The 20,762-nt window shown below is 48.3% G+C and overlaps 1 protein-coding gene across 2 annotated transcripts in view; it reads right to left on the reverse strand.

Annotated features, from left to right (window-relative positions):
• LOC127604117 (transmembrane protein 94-like) overlaps window positions 1–9,487 on the reverse strand; it is a 119,823-nt gene extending 110,336 nt beyond the window's left edge. For both annotated transcript variants that reach the window (XM_052071019.1, XM_052071018.1), the window contains exons 1-2: window positions 8,034–9,487; window positions 1,277–1,426 (exon numbers count right to left, since the gene is read on the reverse strand). In XM_052071019.1, coding sequence (XP_051926979.1) covers window positions 1,277–1,300 — 24 coding nt within the window. In that variant the 5' untranslated portion in view covers window positions 1,301–1,426; window positions 8,034–9,487. The remainder of the gene's footprint in view (window positions 1–1,276; window positions 1,427–8,033) is intronic.
• Between the last annotated feature and the right edge of the window lie 11,275 nt (window positions 9,488–20,762).

Below are 20,762 nucleotides of genomic sequence, written 5' to 3' on the forward strand. Positions count from 1 at the left end.
ACCTGAGGGGCGTATTAGTGGGCTGGGCTGAGAGGCGTGACATGTAAATGAAGAATGTGTAATTTGCATACATAATCAATAAGAAGCTTGCAGAAGCTGCAGAGGTCAGGTGTCAGTTAAGAAGCGCGCACGGAGTGGCTTCACAGAAAACTTTGCATCCTGCCGGCAGTGAAAGTCGATCTGTTCCTGAGTCTGTTTGTTCAACTATCCGAGCGAACATCTCTGACAGCCGTCAGAGCATAAAGTGAGAGCCGCCTTCGATGCCACCAATACAACTCTCTGCGTCTCTCTAAGAAGGCAATGATGATGAATGTTAATTACTGTATCAGGTTTTATCATTAAAAGGCGTCCGCCTTCTTGACGAAGGCGGACGCTTTTTGCCCAGCTCCTGCCCTCAGCCCCACCCTCACCCTGCTCGCCACTTAGTCTTTGTCCAACTTTTTAGACTTTACCTTTTAAACTTTTTTTCCGTAGCCTCCTATCGTATTTTCATCCGAAGAACTAACCATGGAATTAGTTGGCTGGTCTCTCGATGCAATCGACAAAATGTTTTCGACGGAAAGAGCAGGCAGTGGGGAGCCTGCTTGCCCTCCGGGGACATTTGCTGACGGATACGCCCTGGATCCATGGAGAAAGTGGAGACCGGTGTGCCTGGCAATACTGTCCGTGGAGGATGTGGAAGACATCTACATTATTGGCCTTTTGATAAAACGTATGCTGCTGTTTGGTGTTGGCAGCTTTCTGTTCTATCGCAAATTTCAACCGACGGGAGCGGCTTTATTGGAAGTGAAGAAGCTGCCGGTCATTCTGGATGGTTTGGCGCGAATGTCCAACACTCAGACTCAAGCGGGGACTGAGCTCAACAGCAATATTGATGCGGTTTTGCTATCTCACTTCAAAACGGAATAAAGTACAATTCTGCACTGACTTCGTCCATTGCTGGGTTTCTGATATATAATAATTAACACATTTTTGAATTGTTGATTATGAGCATATGCGCCGCCCTGTCTGTCTGCTGACGTTTCTACGGATTTATTCATGAAATGAGGGCCAATCAACAAAGACAGTGTGATGTCGTCTGTTCAGAACACAAAAGTGATATTGTCAACCATTAACACACCGAGTGTTTGCATGGCTGCTTTTGCATGACTGAAACCTTTCGTGTAGTTAATCACCTGCAAATTCCAGGGTCCTTTAACGGTTTTATAAAAAGGAGCTCAGCTCAGGTAAACACCTCAGAACTTAAGTAGATATTGAACCAAGCAAATCAAGGTACCTGCTTCATATCCTTTGACCCCATGGGAACCGCGACCACTCCACATGCTCTGCTTCTCCACTGGTGTACACCACGTGACAGATTACTGTCTGTGCATGCCAGATCCAAATTTGGACAGAGGCCTCTCAGGTCGCTCCCGGTTCAGCGATGCTTTAGGAATGTGAAGGAAGAATTAGACATCAGGTACATTTATAGGAAAACAAACACACATACATAAACATACAGATAGAATCCCAACCATATCTTTTTTAATAAATTTTAACTTTTCTTATTAATCCCCTACTTATCTCTACATGTCTTTACCCGAACGTTTTATCTTTTCAATGAAGCCATTTTTTTTTACGACACAATGAATTCATAAAATAGAGATTGGCCATGTGTGATGTGTGTGCCAGGTTTCATGTTTTTGCGAATGAAATCAAAATGATGAGAAAAGATATAAGCGTTTGCATGTCTGACTATTTTACTACATATATGTGTAATCGATGCCATGCTAAGTTGCCGAGCAGATTCTTACTGCGCATTATTATTATTAGCGCAGGCGCTCTTGGGTAAACGTCGACCAAATCAGTGACATTTGGACGCTTTACACAGGGGTGTCTGAAGTCGGTCCTCAAGGGCCGTTGTCCTGCCTGTTTTCCAGCTCTCTCGGGAGCAACACACCTGATTCAAATAATCAGTGTCATTCAAATGCTGCTTCAGATGATGAGCCGATCATCTGAATCAGGTGAGTTGCAGCTGGGAGAGCTGGAAAACAGGCAGGACGGCCGCCCTCCAGGCCTGGAGCTAGACATGCCTGCTTTACGATGACGGAATGATATAACTCCAACTTGATTCGTTGCCAGTGGAAAACCAAACACGTTCTTTGTGAGAACTTGTTAAGCACCAACTAAGAACAGTACTGGCGCCGAACAAACACAGTTTTATGGGTGGAAAAGTGGTAACGTGTACCTTCAAAGTTTGTCACACTTGATACGTACAACCAGCGCTGCTTCACTAAAAATTGTTCAGCCATTATTTCAAAATCGCTAAATAACCGACTAAAATATTGATGCTGTTGCTAGGCCTGATGTGCAAAGCTTCATTCGTTTTCATACATGTTCAGACCGTAAAAAGTACTGTTTTTTTTCCTTGGTGACATTGCCATGGTAACAGCTTTTGGCAAAAATTCAAACTTCGTGTTCCCACATCATGAAGGCCTAGAAACTCTTCAGAGTAAATATGAGGCAAATCTGGTCAACTCGTTGGGAGGAAAAAGGAGCAACATATTTATTTCCTTCAACCAGTAGGCGGCGCTGCCACTACGATATAAATGACTTGGTCCATGTCTTCAGCCCGAGACTCATCAAATGAATCAAATATTGACAAGATACGATCATATGAGTCAAGTTACAGCAGCTTTTGTCATCAATGCAACATCAAATATTACAAATATTTAATTTGTGTTGTCTTGAGAAACAGCACGCCACCACAGCATTAGCGTTCGGCAACAACTCACAAATTTCATCTTTTCAAATCATGAAGGCTTTTCCGAGCAAATTCAAAGTAGATCCGGAAGAAAAAAAACACAAGGAAAAACAAGGAAAGAAAAACTCAAATCATAAAACACTGATTTCATGTAGCCAGTAATACTACTGGGACGGCGGGACGGTTGGCTCAGAGCCCGGCGGCACCGCAGACTCCCAAACGGGCGGCGGCGGAGGCACGGCACGACACGCTCGACCACCAAGGCAGCGCGAGCAAACGATAGCCAGCCGGCGTGGTTGGGCGAGAGGACGCTTCGGAAAATTAGAACACACTCCCTGTTTTAAAATTACAAAAAAAAGCAATCAGAATAATGGACAGCCAGAGCTACCACCACTTGAGACCAGCCTGCTGAACGGCTAATCCGGCAGCAGTGGCGGAAAACTTCGAACACTGCGGCGGTGCCGTCAGGGGAGGCCACAGGCTCACTGCCACGTCACCAACTTCTGGGTTGGCACAAAGATCACAGCACACCTCATCAGCCGACTAGCAAGAAAACCCGAAAAAATGCCGCCCAAACGAGGACAAGATATTAAACAGGACGAAGAATTCATGACCCTTACGCAAGTCAACGAACTACTCACGCAACAAAAAGAACTGTTCACAGCACTTATTCAGCAACAACAAGAACACTTCAAAGGATTTGTAAAGATGATACTGGATTCAACAAACACACGACTCGACAATTTTTCCAGGGAAATTCAAGAACTGAAAACAAGTCTTAATTTTGCCCAAAAGGAGGTTGATGATATTAAAAAACAACAAACGAATGGAACTGACCATTGCAAAGCCATGCAAACTGAAATCTATAAAGTATGTGACAGTATGCTTGTTTTAACTGACAAGATGGACTACTAAGAGGGACAATCTAAAAGAAATAACTTGATAATCGATGGAATTGAAGAAAGGCAAGGAGAAACGTGGACCGAAACGGAGGAAAAAGTGCAGAAAATCTTCAAGGACCAACTGCAATTAAAGGAGACAATCGAGGTGGAAAGAGTCCACCGCACGGGGAGATCCGAATCGGGAAGACCTCGACCAAGACCAGTCGTGGTGAAGTTTGAAAAATATAAGGACAAAACAATGATACTACAGAGTGCAAAATACTTAAAAGGCACCAAAATTTACATTAATGAAGATTATACAGATACCGTACGTCAAAAAAGAAAAGAATTGCTTCCAAAACTAAAAGCGGCACGTGAAAGAGGGGAAATTGCCTACTTGAGGCACGACAAACTCATCGTCCACCCCCGCAACAGTACTCCAATTCAAAGGGCTCCACTTCAACATGCTGAGAGCTGATTACCACCAGACGAAACTTAATGACTAAATACATATAGGAAAAAACAACACAAACATGGACTTTAAAATCTTTGATTACGCTGAACATAAGACATTCGATCCAGAGAACAACTTGGATCCAGACAATAATTTCTTCAATCATAATCACAGCATCACAAACTCAAAGTATTATACTGATGAACAATTCAACTCAAATGTAGAACTGAAAAATACATTTTCAGTGATACATATAAATAGTAGAAGTCTATACAAAAATGTCACCAAAATCGGAGAATATTTAACTACATTTAATAAATTTACAATTATTGCCATATCAGAAACTTGGCTTGATGATGAAAAAACAAGTGAAATGAAAATTGATGGATATGAAATGTATGCAACTCATAGGGAAGACAAAAAAGGAGGGGGGTTGCAATATATGTAGATAAAACACTGAAATGCTGCAAAATTGAGAGCTTGACAAACACAACTGAGAATCTAATGGCATGTCTAACTTTGGAAATACACGTGAAAAATGCATCAAATGTTATTTTAAGTTGCGTTTATAGGACACCAGGATCTTGTCTAGACACATTTAATAAAAAACTGACAGATATGCTAAGTTGTTCTAATGACAAGAAAACACGAATAATATGTGGCGATTTTAACATCAACTTATTAAACCCAAATGGACACTAAAAAACAACAGATTTCATAAATACAATGTATAGCAACGGTCTATTCCCAGTCATTCTGAGACCCAGCAGAATAACAGTGGATACGGCCACATTGATAGATAACATATTTATAAATAAGATTGATCACAAAAAGGAAAGTGGACTTCTCATAACTGATATAAGTGACCATCTACCAGTCTTTGTAGTCCTACACAATTACTTTGCTAGAAAAACAAAACCAATAACCCATACATCAGAAATAAGACTCAGAACCCAACATTCCATTGCAGCTTTCAAGCTCGACCTAGACAAGCAAAATTGGTCTGAGGTCTACACAAATGATGATCCAAACACTGCGTTTGAAGCATTTCAGTCAACCATAACCTCCTTATACGATAAACATTTCCCAGTAATTAAAGTCACCAGAAAGTTCAATGGACAAAGTAAGCCATGGATAACAAAAGGCAAGAAAATGCATGTAAAAAGAAAAACAATCTATACAAATCGTTTCTAAAATCCAGAACCAATGAAGCTGAAACAAAATACAAGACTTATAAAAACAAATTAGTAAATATTATAAGAGCTAGTAAGAGAGACCATTTTCATGCATTATTAGAGCAAAATAAAAGCAATACTCAAGAAATCTGGAAAATCTTAAATCATGTAATTGGAAATAACTCCAAAAAAGTAGATTATCCAGAGTATTTTATGAAAGACAAAAATACCATTATTGAGGAAACGGCAGAAATAGCAAATGAATTTAATGAATATTTTATTAATATCGGCAGTAACTAAGCAAAACAAATTCCCTCTTTAGAAATACATAAACACATAGAAAAAAATCCTTCCACAATGTTTCTTACTGCTGTGAATCAAAATGAAATATTAAATATTGTAAAAACATATCAAAGCAAAAAGTCAACCGACTGTTTTGATATTGATATGTCAATAGTAAAACATATTATAGAACTTGTAGTGCGACCCTTTACATATATATGCAACCTGTCATTTAAAGTCGGTATTTTTCCATCAAAAATTAAAACAGCTAAAGTTCTTCCAATTTTTAAAAATGGTGAAAGACAATTCATAACAAATTATAGACCTATATCACTGTTACCACAATTTTCAAAAATATTAGAAAAATTATTTTCTCGCAGACTCGATAACTTCATTGATAAACACATGGTATTAAGTGAAAATCAATATGGCTTCAGAGAAAAACGGACCACCTTATTGGCAGCAATGGAGTTTGTGGAAGCAATAGCCACTAATATAGATAATAAAGAATACACGGTCGGGATTTTTCTAGATCTAAAAAAAGCTTTTGATACGGTAGACCATGCTATATTATTGAAAAAATTAGAGAGATATGGTATCAGAGGCACAGCACATAAATGGATTGAAAGTTATTTAGAAAACAGATATCAGTATGTGCAGTTCAAAAACAAAAAATCCAACTTGCTGAAGATTATCCATGGAGTGCCTCAGGGGTCAGTGATTGGACCAAAACTGTTCATTTTATATATTAATGATATCTGTAGTGTGTCAAAACAATTCAAATGCGTCCTTTTCGCTGATGATACAACCTTTTACTGCTCTGGAAAAAATATGAAACCACTCCTGACAAAAACAAATTATCTTTAAATTTAACAAAAACCAAACTAGTTGTTTTTGGCATAAGACCAATTAAAGACCAAATTAAAATAAAGATAAATTCAATTGAAATAGAACGAGTCTTTGAATATAAGTTTCTTGGACTAGTAATAGATACCAAACTATCCTGGAAGCCACACATAGATAACATAAAAAGAAAAGTATCCAAAACTATCGGGATACTCTACAAAACGAAGGATGTGTTGAATAAGAGCTCCGTGTATACATTATATTACTCATTATTACTACCATATCTGACCTACTGTGTAGAAATATGGGGAAAAGCCTGTAAAACGAACACACTCCCCGTTTTTAAAATTACAAAAAAAAGCAATCAGAATAATCAACAGGTCGAAATATATAGAACCCACAAATCCAATATTCATCAAATTAAACACAATGAAATTCTACGACCTAGTAGACTACAAAATTACTCAATCAATGTATAAAGCACATAACAACCTCCTTTGCCAAAATATCCAGCAGCTTTTTGAAATTAGAGAGAGCTGGTATCATCTAAGGGGCACTAATCAATACAAAAAATCCAGAACAAGAACAAACATTAAACAAAGGTGTGTATCAGTAATTGGTGTCAATCTATGGAATAAGCTTGAAACGGATCTGAAAATGAGCAAATCGTTGGAGGAGTTCAAAAACAAATTCAAAAGATTAGTGCAAAATAACTACATGAATCTGAATTAAAATAGATACATTTGATATACTTATAAAATATAGTAATATAACTGTTTGTTCTTGTTTTGGATTTTGATCAACTTAACAATTGTATTCAAGGAATGCCAATTATAATGAATATCAGAAAATCGAAATACAAAAGAAGAAAGAATAACTATATATATACAAACCAAAAGGTGTAGAAATAGAATAGCATAGTATACACAAGGGTAAAAACATTTAATGATAGGTAGTTTTTCATTTCTTTGTTTTGAAAAATGAACAATTCAGTTACATAATAAGGGGTAGGACTAGATAAGTTATTTACTTCTTCCTACTCCTTTGAGCATATAACTGTGATGTGTGTTTTTCTTTTTTCTCTTTTAACTATTTCTAATTTTCCTTTTATAATTTTGTTTGACCTTTGTCAACCTGTTATTGCGTGTACTATATATGCTCAATAAAACAAACAAACAAACAAACTACCACTCCGATGAAAAATAAGTTTGCAGATATCTTCAGAACGCGACTATTATATGCGTGAAATTCGGGATTTTCGAAAGTATGTGCAGAGGAATTATTAAGCATTTCCTCCTTTGTGGCAAAAGAATGGATAAATGCAAATTTTGATGCGTCGCTCCCATCATTCAGTATTTCGATCTCTCTGGCCTCCAAACTGGTATATTATGTTCATGATTGAGAGATACAATACGGCGTGACGACACGATTCGAAGCTCTGTTGTGTCGTGTAGTGGTCGACCGGAACAAGACGCAGTGGCAGTCAGCACAATAATGGCAATAGCACCGTCCTTGAGTCGTCGACAACTGCATTCACCTTGTTATGATATCTTATAACTACCCATTATTGTCAGGCAAAGATGTCATCAGCTAGGGTACCAAATCGCTATCTATGTGTACAGCAGCACTGTTTGGTGCGCCATGTTGCATACCTTTCTTCTTCTTTTTCTTCTTCTTCAGCCCAATCACAGTAGTCTACGGACTAATGCAAGTATTGGGCCCCGTCCAAATACCGAGGCAACAGTCACCGGTCCTGACTAAAGTGGACATCAAGTAGAAGTGCAAGGTGGTGATTGAGAGCGCAGGTTTGATAGAAGCGCCTGAAAGATGCAGGATTGGGACAGTGCGTGTTACGTCATCGCCTTGCGCCGCTGCTTGAAGACGTCATCAAACATGGCGCACCACTTTCACGAGAGAGAGAGAGAGAGAGAGAGAGAGAGAGAGAGAGAGAGAGAGAGAGAGAGAGAGAGAGATTGTGGAATATTGCCACATCTGTCAGGCCAATGCAATTAAACGTACCCTTGCGTAAAATCAGTAGTGATAGCAAAATGAAGCCCCATAAAGCAGTGAAGCCCTGCAGGGAAGGACTTCCACAAGCTTCGGGGCTTCAAGATGAATCATTTCCTCGACTACGTTATCATGTGGACAGGAAAATGTATCACATGCTTGGTGCATGCAATAAAATGGTGTGGTGTAAATCATGCTCAGGACACATAATAATATGTATTTGAGTAGTGTTTTTACATGCATTTTTCTGTGTTACTTTGTCTATGTTTGTGCTTATGCAACAAGTGAAAATGTGAAATAAGCAGGTAAAATAAAGTGCGTATTCGTTTTGATTTAAAAACAATATTTAATCCAAAGGTTTTGGACTCAGGTGGTTTCTTTTTTTGCAGAGAATTTCACCTGCTTTTGAACAAACTCTTTCACATGGTACTGATGAAGCAGGGGTGCATAGATATGTGATAGCAAGTTGGTATGAAGGGGAATCCATAGCGTTTCTTTGTCGCTTTTATTTCGAACACTCAAACCTCTCGTATGATTTCCTGAGTCAGTCACGTCGTACACCCCCTTCGCGGGGCTTCAAATGTCACCACTGACGTATTCAACACGCGCTTCGAATTCCCATTCATGAACCACTCATCTAGATTACTTGGCACACGCTTCAGGGATTCGACCCGTGGAGCACATCACTAAGGGTGTACCCGGCAGAAAATGTCCCCGAGGAGCAAGCAGGCTCCCCACTGCCTGCTCTTCTTGTCGAGAAAATTTTGTCGATTGCATCGTTAGACCAGCCAACCAATTCCATGGTTTGTTTTTCGGATGAAAATACGGCAGGAGGCTAGGCAAGTTAGACAAAGACAGCACATAGACTGTGTGGCAAGCAGGGGAGGGTGGGGGGAGGACAGGAGCAGAGCAAAAAAGTGTCCGTCTTCATCGAGAGCCAAGCAGAAAGCTGCAGTTCTCACAAGCATTTATTCACATGAAGACTCCACAGACAGAAACGCTGCTTCAGAGCGCGAGGACTGTCTTCTTGAGCCAGTTACAACTTTGGATGAAGAGTCAGCATGTGATCTCACTCCTGAAGAACTTTCATCGAAAGTTGGTCAGATCAACAAGTACAGGTTGATCGTCTGTAAAATAAATCATTTCACATGCATGCATGTAAAATGTGTACCTGTGGGCTTTTTTGTTTTGTTATTACCAAACTAGCTGGTTCGCCGCCCTCCGGGCGGCTCGTCAGCTAGTTCCTGTGGAAGGCTGGTAAGGTGGGCCTTTGGCCCACAATAGTGTTGTTGCTTGGTTCAACTTTTTGTTCATCTTCATTGCTTATCGCGAAAATAAAGAGATGTTTAGCTCTACTAAATAACTAACAATTTTATTGCAATGCTTGTGGGTAGACAACATTTTTTCGCTAAGATGCCCGCGCGATCGTAGTGAGCCACTGCCTGAGCGGCGCGCAGTGGCGGCGCGCAGTGGCGGCGCGCAGTGGCGGCGCGCAGTGGCGGCGCGCAGTGGCGGCGCGCAGTGGCGGCGCGGTGAAGTAGGTACGTTTTGAAAAGGGACAGACGGAAGGACAGACCGCGTGCGGGACGACGCGCAATATATATATAGATGAGTGGATGTGGTGTATTAACCATCATAGATTTTTATGTTGTTTGGACGCATTGACTTCCCGTACTTTGTATTGCCATCTACTGCTCATGCGTGAAATGTTACCTGGAATGCGAAGTCTCTTCCCCACGAGGTTAATGGCGGAACTCGACGGTCGAATAAATAATAGAAAACGCGTGTATGTGCATCGTCATTTCAAGACACAACATCTGGCGACTAGTGATGGGAATTCCGGCTCCTTTTAGAGAGCCGGCTCTTTTGGATCGGCTCCCTAAAAAGAGTCAGCTATTTCGGCTCCCAAATGGCTTTTTTTGTTGCTTAAATTAATTTAATACCAAAAATAATGTAATATTATGTGTAAAACGAAGTACTAATGCAAAATAAAAGACATTATATCAAATATTTATTATTTATATGGCTTTATTTATATTCTTCTGAACATACTCAACACGGAGTGCTACAAAAATAAAAACAAAGTACAAAGACGCTTCTCAAAACAAGGTCGTCAAAAAGTTCCAATCTCTGAATGTGTATATTTATAAGCTTTTAACTATTTACAGTAAAATATAAGTACGCTTTGAATACCACACAACAAATTATAAATTAAAATTTGTAAAACAAAAAGAAAAAAAGCAGCATCCAGGTAAAGGTTTTAGCTTGTCTTTAGCGAAGATTAGCATGAAGAAAAGACCTCAGTGCCTCAGCTTTGAGGCGTTGATCCTGTTTCTCCTCTCTGTTAATATTTGCCCTGTTTTGGAGAAGATTCTCTCTGGGGGGACAGATGTTGCAACAACACACAGCCAACACAAAATGGATGTGTCACGTCGCGTGCTCGCCGACAGGTGGCGGATTTTTCCCTCCGCCTGTTCGGTGCACCTGTTCTCTATCTCGGACTGATTGCCCTCCTATATTAATGAGACTCCGGCAGTTCTCCCACTGCCGGAGAATTCCTTACCGTGCCATTGCTCTCTATCGCTAATCTCGTCGCTTGACAATTTCTCGCTGCCCTATTGCCTTACGGCCTCTTCCTTCGCGGATTTCATATTGTGACCAAATTGTTATCGTCGGTTCTCCTATCTCTGTAGTTCCTCGCCCTTTATCGTTTCGCGAGCGTTTTCTGTTGTCTTCCTTATTTTTTCCTGGTCCTTATTTGACCAGCGTTTTCTGTTATCGTTTTCCCTGTTCGGGCTCCTTTTGTTTTTTATTAAAACCCTTTATTTCTTACAAGATTCCTTTCGTTGTCTGCTTTTTCCGGGGATCCACCTCATTTTTTCTGTTGTGCACGAGGTGATTTCTTATCGCCTCGGGCTCAACGTGACAGAATTCTCCGGCCACCATGGATCCCGCAGACGCCGAAAGAATCTTGTCCGCTCTTGCTCGACAAGAGCGGCAAATGAGTCAGCACAGCCAAGCCCTTACGGAACTCCGCGGCGCGGTCTCCATGCTGGCTCATCGGTTCGATGATTTCGAACCTCGCCTAATTCGGGTGGAGGAACGAAGACCACCTTCCGGGCTTCGTCCTACCACCCCGGAGGCTCCCTCCTCGTACCCCACTATGTCGAGGGAGCCTTCGCTTCCACATCCCCCTCGTTACGGGGGTGAGCACGGGCAGTGTGGGCACTTCCTACACAACTGCTCGCTCATTTTTGACCAACAGCCGTCCGCCTACGCCACTGACGCCGCCAAGGTGGCTTATATCATGAGTCTCTTGACAGGTCCGGCGGCATCGTGGGCAATCGCGACCAGTGAAGCTAAGCCGAATCTCCGCACCTCCTATCCTGATTTCGTGGCAGCCTTCCGTCGGGTGTTCCACCATCCCGTGCGGGGCAGAGAGGCGGAGGGGCGGCTGCTCGCCCTGCAGCAGGGAGGGCGTTCGGTCGCTGACTACTCCATCGAGTTCCGGATCCTGGCCGCGCAGAGCGGGTACGGCGATCGGGCCCTGTGTGGACTGTTTCGCCGGGGCCTCAACACGCAACTCAAGGACGAGCTGGCTACTCGCGACCACAGCACCGACTTGGAGGAGCTGATCGACCTCTCCCTCCTGATGGACAATCGCCTGAGGGAACGAGGCCGGGAGCGAGGAGGTGATCGGTATCCGTCTCGACGTTTCCCGTACCGCGAGGAATATCGGGGGTACGGCGAGCACTCCCGGGGCAGGGAGACAGCATCCACGGAGGAGCCGATGCAGTTGGGCGGCAAGGACGGTGGTGCGGAGGAAGGAAGGCGCCGTCGCCGGGACCATGCTACAACAGACGGCGCCCGACCACCCTCCCGCGCCGCAACCAGCTATCCGGGATCGTCTTTCCACGCTCCTCCCGATTACTGTGAGTCGCGACCTCGCGCGTCACCCCCGAGTCTAGGCGAGTCGACAAGCGACCAGGACACCCCAATAGACTCGAGCTCGAGGCGGAGGTATTCGGCGGGTCCCGGTCAAGACGGGTTCGAGCCCTGGTAGATTCAGGAGCAGATGTCTGTTTGATGGACACTAATCTCGCGTCCGAACTGGGGTGCTTCTTAGAGGAGCTGGTTGTTGCAAAGCGGGTGCGTGATCTGGATGGGCGTCTCCTGGCGGTGGTAACGCATCGAACGGAGCCGCTAAGGCTTTTGTTATCCGGTAATCATATTGAGCATCGCCGTTTTTATGTTATGCGGTCCCGGAACGCCCCGATCATCCTCGGATTACCCTGGCTTCAGACGCATAACCCGGTGATCTCATGGGCGCGCCCCGCTATCGATAGTTGGAGCCCTTATTGCTACCAGCACTGCCTACAGTCAGCCGTCGGGAGGCACGAACGCGTCACGCCCCCCGAGGAGATCTGCCTTGACGGAGTGCCGGAGTGCTATCGGGATCTTAGGGAGGTCTTTAGCGAGGATCGCGCGCGCTCCCTGCCCCCACACCGCCCCTACGATTGCGCGATAGACCTGCAGGCGGGCGCCCCGTTGCCGACCTCGCGGCTGTATCAGATATCCCATCCCGAGCGTGAGGCGTTAACGGAATATATTAACAGCTCGCTCGCTGCAGGCCTCATCAGACCATCACGCTCACCGTTAGGGGCGGGTTTTTTCTTCGTGGGGAAGAAGGATAAGTCCCTACGACCCTGCGTAGACTATCGTGGATTAAATGAAATCACAATTAAAAATAGATACCCGCTACCCTTGTTGGACTCCGCCTTCGCCCCATTACAATCAGCCACAATTTTCTCAAAATTAGACTTACGCAGCGCTTACCACTTGGTTCGCATCCGAGAGGGTGACGAATGGAAAACCGCGTTTAAGACCCCCCTGGGCCATTTCGAATATCTGGTCATGCCTTTTGGTCTCACAAACGCACCTGCCGTCTTCCAGAACCTCATTAATGACGTGCTCCGGGACATGATTAACATCTTCTGTTTCGTTTATCTTGACGACATTTTAATTTTTTCTCGTTCACTGCATGAGCACCGGCAACATGTTCGGCTGGTGCTACAACGTTTGCTCGAGAACCGGCTCTTCGTCAAGGCAGAAAAGTGTGAGTTCCATGTTCCCGTCATCTCCTTCCTGGGGTTCATTATAGAACAGGGCAAGCTACGGGCGGACCCCATTAAGACGCGTGCGGTCACTGACTGGCCGGTCCCGTCCAACCGTAAGGAACTGCAGCGCTTCTTGGGGTTCGCCAACTTCTATAGGCGTTTCATCCGTGGCTACAGCCAGATGGCGCTTCCCCTAACCCGCCTTACTTCGACCAAGATCCCTTTTAAGTGGGACCCTGCCGCGGATGCGGCGTTTGCTCATCTTAAGGCGGCGTTTACTAGTCCCCCGGTACTGCAACATCCTGACCCTGACCGCCCTTTCGTCATAGAGGTGGACGCCTCGGATTCAGGGGTGGGTGCGGTGCTGTCCCAACGCTCCCCAGTCGACCAGAAGCTGCACCCCTGCGCCTTCTTCTCCCGTCGACTCAGTGCCGCCGAGTCGAACTACGACGTGGGCAACCGGGAACTGTTGGCTGTGGTCACCGCCTTACAGGAGTGGCGGCACTGGCTCGAGGGGGCTAAGGAACCTTTTACCGTGTACACGGACCATAAGAACCTCGCCTATCTCCGCTCCGCGAAGAGACTAAACGCCCGTCAGGCCCGCTGGGCCCTCTTCCTCACCAGGTTCGACTTCGTCCTCACCTACTCCCCCGGATCTAAGAACACTAAGCCTGACGCCCTTTCCCGGCTCCACGAACCTGCGGGGAGGGACCGTTCCCCGGAGACCATCCTCCCGACCCAGTGCATAGTGGGGGCCGTCCAGTGGGAGATTGAGCAGCGGATCCTGTCCGCCCTGGTGGGGGTGCAGGTGCCGGCGGGGTGCCCAGCAGGGAGGCTGTTCGTGCCTCCTGCCCTTCGTTCGGAGGTCCTGCAGTGGGGACACGCATCCAAGGTGGCGTGTCATCCCGGGGTGAACCGGACTGTGCAGCTCGTCGCCCAGCGTTTCTGGTGGCCGGAGCTCCGCCGCGACGCGACGGAGTTCGTCAAGGCCTGCACCTCCTGCGCCTGCGGCAAGTCGTCACATCAACCTCCGGCGGGACTGCTCCCTCCGGCGGGACTGCTCCCTCCGGCGGGACTGCTCCAGCCGCTGCCCATTCCTCCTCGCCCGTGGTCTCACATCGCTGTGGACTTCGTCACGGGCCTACCGCCTTCCCGGGGCCGGACGGTCGTGCTCACGATCGTGGACCGCTTCTCCAAGGCCGCTCACTTTGTGCCCTTGTCCAGGTTGCCGTCGGCGCTGGAGACCGCCAACCTCCTCATCAAGCACGTCTTCCGTCTGCACGGCATTCCGGCGGACATCGTGTCGGATCGGGGGCCCCAGTTTGTGTCCCGCGTCTGGAAGCGGTTCTGCCGGTCCCTCGGAGCTACGGCCAGCCTGACCTCGGGATACCACCCCCAGTCCAATGGACAGGCTGAGCGCGCCAACCAGGATCTGGGGGCGGCCCTCCGCTGTGTTTGTCTCCACCGTCCGGCATCCTGGGCCGACCACCTGCCCTGGGTGGAATATGCCCACAACACTCTCGTCTCCTCCGCTACAGGCAGATCGCCGTTCATGTCGGCCTACGGATACCAGCCACCGCTGTTCCCGTCCCAGGAGGGGCAGGTGGAGGTCCCTTCCGTGCAGCACCACCTTAAGCGGGCCCATCGCGTGTGGAGGGAGGCCCGGGCTGCGTTGTCCCGCACTGCGTCCCGGAACCGGCAGATCGCTGATCGTCGTCGGCGCCCGGCGCCCTCATACGCGGTGGGAGAGAAGGTGTGGCTGGCAACGAGGGATCTTCGCCTGGCCGGCTCGTCTGCCAAACTGGGGCCCCGATTCACTGGCCCGTTCGAGGTCGAGGCCGTCATCAGCCCCGTCGCGGTCAGGCTCCGGCTGCCGGCCTCCATGAAGGTCCACCCCGTGTTCCACGTCTCCCTGCTCAAGCCTGTGTCTTCCAGCGCCTTGGCGCCCCCTCCCGCTCCGCCGCCGCCCCCGCGGGTGGTCGACGGGGACCCAGTGTACACGGTTCGTGCCATCCTGGACTCTCGGCGCAGGGGCAAGGGCTTCCAGTACCTGGTCGATTGGGAGGGCTACGGGCCGGAGGAGCGGCAATGGGTGCCTCGCTCCTGGATCCTTGACCCGTCCCTTCTGCGCGACTTCCACACTGCTCATCCGTCCAAACCGGGTAGTCCGCCGGGAGGCGTCCATTGAGGGGGGGGGGTACTGTCACGTCGCGTGCTCGCCGACAGGTGGCGGATTTTTCCCTCCGCCTGTTCGGTGCACCTGTTCTCTATCTCGGACTGATTGCCCTCCTATATTAATGAGACTCCGGCAGTTCTCCCACTGCCGGAGAATTCCTTACCGTGCCATTGCTCTCTATCGCTAATCTCGTCGCTTGACAATTTCTCGCTGCCCTATTGCCTTACGGCCTCTTCCTTCGCGGATTTCATATTGTGACCAAATTGTTATCGTCGGTTCTCCTATCTCGGTAGTTCCTCGCCCTTTATCGTTTCGCGAGCGTTTTCTGTTGTCTTCCTTATTTTTTCCTGGTCCTTATTTGACCAGCGTTTTCTGTTATCGTTTTCCCTGTTCGGGCTCCTTTTGTTTTTTATTAAAACCCTTTATTTCTTACAAGATTCCTTTCGTTGTCTGCTTTTTCCGGGGATCCACCTCATTTTTTCTGTTGTGCACGAGGTGATTTCTTATCGCCTCGGGCTCAACGTGACAGGATGAAAATCCCTTGCAATCATTTCACCCAGTTCCTCATCAATTGTGTTCTGTTTTGCTGGTTTTATAGCTTTTTGCATAAAGTGGCTCATAGAGCTCTGGGTTGTACATCTAGGCAGTTGTGACATTGCAGCAGCAGCAACAGTTGCAGACACACTAGCACCTTCATTAATAGCTGGTTCCCTTGCTTGTCTTTTCTCTTCAAATTGTACTGATGGGTGGACATTTCTGATGTGCCTGTGCAGGTTATTTGCGGAGCATGATCTATGGGATATTTTAACCTTGCACAGTCTACACGGTGCCTTTGAACTATCAGTTAAATTGAAACGAGTCCATATTTCACTGCGTTTCCTATCCATTTTCTCACCTTACCACATTCCACCGTGTTGTTTTTTTTTCACTAACTAGCTCTCGTCTCCTTGTCTGTCTTGTTCGCCTGCTGCTCAGTTTGCTGCTGTGTGTTTCTCTTCTCTAACCCCTCCCCCTTCTCTAAACTGCAGCGCGCGTGTGTGTGTGTGTATGTGTGTGTAACCCTCCCCTTCCGGGTCCCAATGAGGAGCCGGCTCCCACCTCGCTCCCAATGAGGTGGGAGCCGGCTCCCATCGTTCACTTCAAAGAGCCGGCCCTGGGAGCAGGTTCTAGGTGAGGGGCCAGACAAAGCACGGCTCAAAGATAGCAATGATGATTGAAATGATGATTGAAATAAATGGATCTAGGTTTCCCTTGCCCGGACGCGGGTCACCGGGGCCCCCCTCTGGAGCCAGGCCTGGAGGTGGGGCTCGTTGGCGGGCGCCTGGTGGCCGGGCCTACACCCATGGGGCCCGGCCGGGCACAGCCCGAAGAGGCAAAGTGGGCCCCCCTTCCCATGGGCTCACCGCCCATGAGAGGGGCCAAAGGGGTCGGGTGCAATGTGAGCTGGGCGGCAGCCAAAGGCGGGGACCCTGGCGGTCCGATCCTCGGCTGCAGAAGCTAGCTCTTGGGACATGGAATGTCACCTCTCTGGCAGGGAAGGAGCCCGAGCTGGTGTGTGAGGCAGAGAATTTCCGACTGGATATAGTCGGACTTGCCTCCACACACAGCCTGGGTTCTGGTACCAGTTCTCTCGAGACGGGATGGACTCTCTTGCACTCTGGAGTTGCTCACGGTGAGAGGCGCAGAGCAGGTGTGGGCATACTCATTGCCCCCCGGCTCAGTGCCTGTACAATGGGGTTCACACCGGTAGACGAGAGGGTTGCCTCCCTCCGCCTTCGGGTGGGTGGACGGGTCCTGACTGTTGTTTGTGCATATGCACCAAACAGCAGCTCAGCATACCCACCCTTTTTGGAGTCCTTGGAGGGTGTGCTGGAGAGTACTCCTGCTGGGGACTCCCTTGTTCTGCTGGGGGACTTCAATGCTCACGTGGGCAATGACAGTGATACCTGGAGGGGCGTGATTGGGAGGAACGGCCCCCCCCGATCAGAACCCGAGTGGTGTTTTGTTATTGGACTTCTGTGCTCGTCACGGATTGTCCATAACGAACACCTTGTTCAAACATAAGGGTGTCCATATGTGCACTTGGCACCAGGACTCCCTAGGCTGCAGTTCGATGATCGACTTTGTAGTTGTATCATCGGATTTGCGGCCGCATGTTATGGACACTCGGGTGAAGAGAGGGGCGGAGCTGTCAACTGATCACCACTTGGTGGTGAGTAGGCTCCGATGGTGGGGGAAGATGCCGGTCCGTCCTGGCAGACCCAAACGTATAGTGAGGGTTTGTTGGGAGCGTCTGGCGGAATCCCCTGTCAGAATGAGTTTCAACTCCCACCTCCGACAGAGCTTTTCCCATGTTCCGGGGGGGGGCGGGGGACATTGAGCCCGAGTGGACTATGTTCCGTGCCTCTATTGTTGAGGCGGCCAATCTGAGTTGTGGCCGTAAGGTGGTTGGTGCCTGTCGTGGCGGCAATCCCCATACTCGCTGGTGGATGTTACGAACTCGGGTAAACCGAGTTAGGGAGGGGGATCCAAAAAACGTAGACAAAAACAAGGTCTCCGATGTAAAGACAATTTAATGTCCAAATCGAATCGGAAATAAGCGAGAACATAAAGCGCTGGTCCACAATGAGGACCAGGAGGTAAATCAAAAACGACTAACAAAAGGAGCTTGCACAAAAGAGCAAGAAAAGCAAAGTAAAGCCACAAACTACGAACGAAAAACTATGTAACACTTTGTACACGCGAGAAAAGCCAGATCATCAAAACAAAATGGTACTTACACACAAACTTGGTACCGAGACTACACGCGAAAACACGACGAGGTCAAAAGCCACTAGTCAATGAGCAACGAGGTAAGCAATGCCATAAACAATACTCCCACAACAGGTGTCGAACGTAGGAGTCCTTAAATAGTGTCTCTATTGATTAATGATTGCCAGCAGGTGTGCTAGAGAGACCGCTCCTGCCACCTGCTGGCCAGACCGAAAAACCGAAATGTGACAGTACCCCCCCCTCAACGGACGCCTCCTGGCGGACCACCCGGCTTCGACGGGTGCGCTGCATGGAATGCCCGAAGCAGGGACGGGTCTAAGATCCAGGAGCCGGGGACCCACTGCCGATCCTCTGGGCCGTAGCCTTCCCAGTCAACCAAATACTGAAAACCCCTACCCCTGCGCCGAGAGTCCAAGATTTCACGCACGGTGTACACTGGTTCACCGTCAACGATTTGTGGAGGAGGCGGCGACGTGAGCGGAGGAGCCAGGGGACTGGTGGCCACCGGCTTCAACAGGGAAACATGGAACACGGGGTGGACCTTCATGGTGGGTGGCAGTCGGAGCTTGACGGAGACGGGGCTGAGGACCGAGTCCACCTCGAACGGTCCAGTGAAGCGTGGCCCCAACTTGCGCGATGTACCTGCGAGTCGTAGATCCTTAGTTGCCAGCCACACCTTCTGTCCCACCTGATAGCTGGGTGCTGGGCGTCGGCGACGGTCAGCGATCTGCCGGTTCCGCTGAGCCGTGCGTGAGAGTGCTGCTCTGGTCTCCTTCCATACGCGATGGGCCCGCCGTAGATGCAGCTGTATGGAAGGGAGTTCCACCTGACCCTCCTGAGAAGGAAACAGAGGAGGTTGATAACCATATGCTGCCATGAAAGGAGACCGACCGGTCGCTGATGAGACGAGGGTGTTGTGGGCGTATTCCACCCAAGGCAGGTGGACCGACCACGAGGAGGGGCGATCGAGGCAAACGCAGCGCAGAGCTGCCTCCAAATCTTGGTTCATGCGCTCCGTTTGACCATTGGACTGTGGGTGGTATCCGGAAGACAGACTCGCCGTGGCCCCCATGGCCTGGCAGAAACGTTTCCATACCCTGGAGATGAATTGAGGGCCCTGGTCTGACACAATGTCCACCGGAATTCCATGAAGACGGAAGACGTGTCTCACTAGGAGGTCGGCGGTTTCCTGAGCAGAGGGCAGTTTGGACAACGCAACAAAATGGGCAGATTTAGAGAAGCGGTCAACTATGGTGAGTATGACGGATTATCCCCGGGAAGGAGGCAGGCCGGTGACAAAATCCAGGGAAATGTGGGACCATGGTCGAGAAGGGGTAGGCAGCGGTTGCAGCAAACCAGCCGGCAGTTGGTGGGATGCCTTACTGCATGCGCAGGTGGAACAGGCCTTGATATAGTCCTGGGTATCCTTGCGTAGCTCCGGCCACCAAAACCGCTGCGACACGAGGTCCAAGGTCCGGTTCACCCCTGGATGGCATGCCACCTTAGAAGTGTGCCCCCACTGTAACACCTCTGCGTGCAGAGGTGGGGGCACAAACAGTCTCCCGGTCGGACAACCAGCCGGGACTTGAACTCCGTTCTGGGCCTCCTTGACCTTACGTTCGACGGCCCACCTCAGTGCCCCCACGATACAATGGTCCGGAACAATGCTTTGGGGTTCGTTGTCCTTCTCCGCAGGGTCATGGATGCGGGAGAGTGCATCCGGTCTAATGTTCTTAGAGCCCGGGCAGTAGGTGAGCGTGAAGTTGAAGCGAGTGAGGAGAAGCGCCCACCGTGCTTGGCGGGAGTTTAGCCTCTTGGCTGACCGGATGTAGGCAAGGTTCTTGTGATCAGTGTACACCATGAATGGCTCTTCAGTGCCTTCGAGCCAATGTCGCCATTCTTGCAATGCCAATACGACGGCTAGCAGTTCACGGTTCCCCACGTCGTAGTTGGCTTCTGCTGGGCTGAGGCGACGAGAGAAAAAGGCGCAGGGGTGAAGTCTTTGGTTGACTGGGGATCGCTGCGATAAGACGGCCCCCACGCCGGACTCCGACGCGTCCACCTCAACGACGAACGGATAGGAGGGGTTAGGATGCTGTAATACTGGAGGGTTCGTGAAGGCTTTCTTTAATCCGGCGAACGCGTGGTCAGCATCAGTGTCCCACCTAAAGGGGATCTTGACAGAGGTTAACCGGGTCAGAGGCAGGGCTTTCTGGCTGTAGTTGCGAATGAAGCGACGGTAAAAATTAGCGAAACCTAGGAAACGTTGCAACTGCTTTCTATTGGTCGGAGTGGGCCAGTCTACTACG

Source organism: Hippocampus zosterae, chromosome 7 (assembly GCF_025434085.1).
Source record: "Hippocampus zosterae strain Florida chromosome 7, ASM2543408v3, whole genome shotgun sequence".
Lineage (NCBI taxonomy): Eukaryota > Metazoa > Chordata > Actinopteri > Syngnathiformes > Syngnathidae > Hippocampus > Hippocampus zosterae.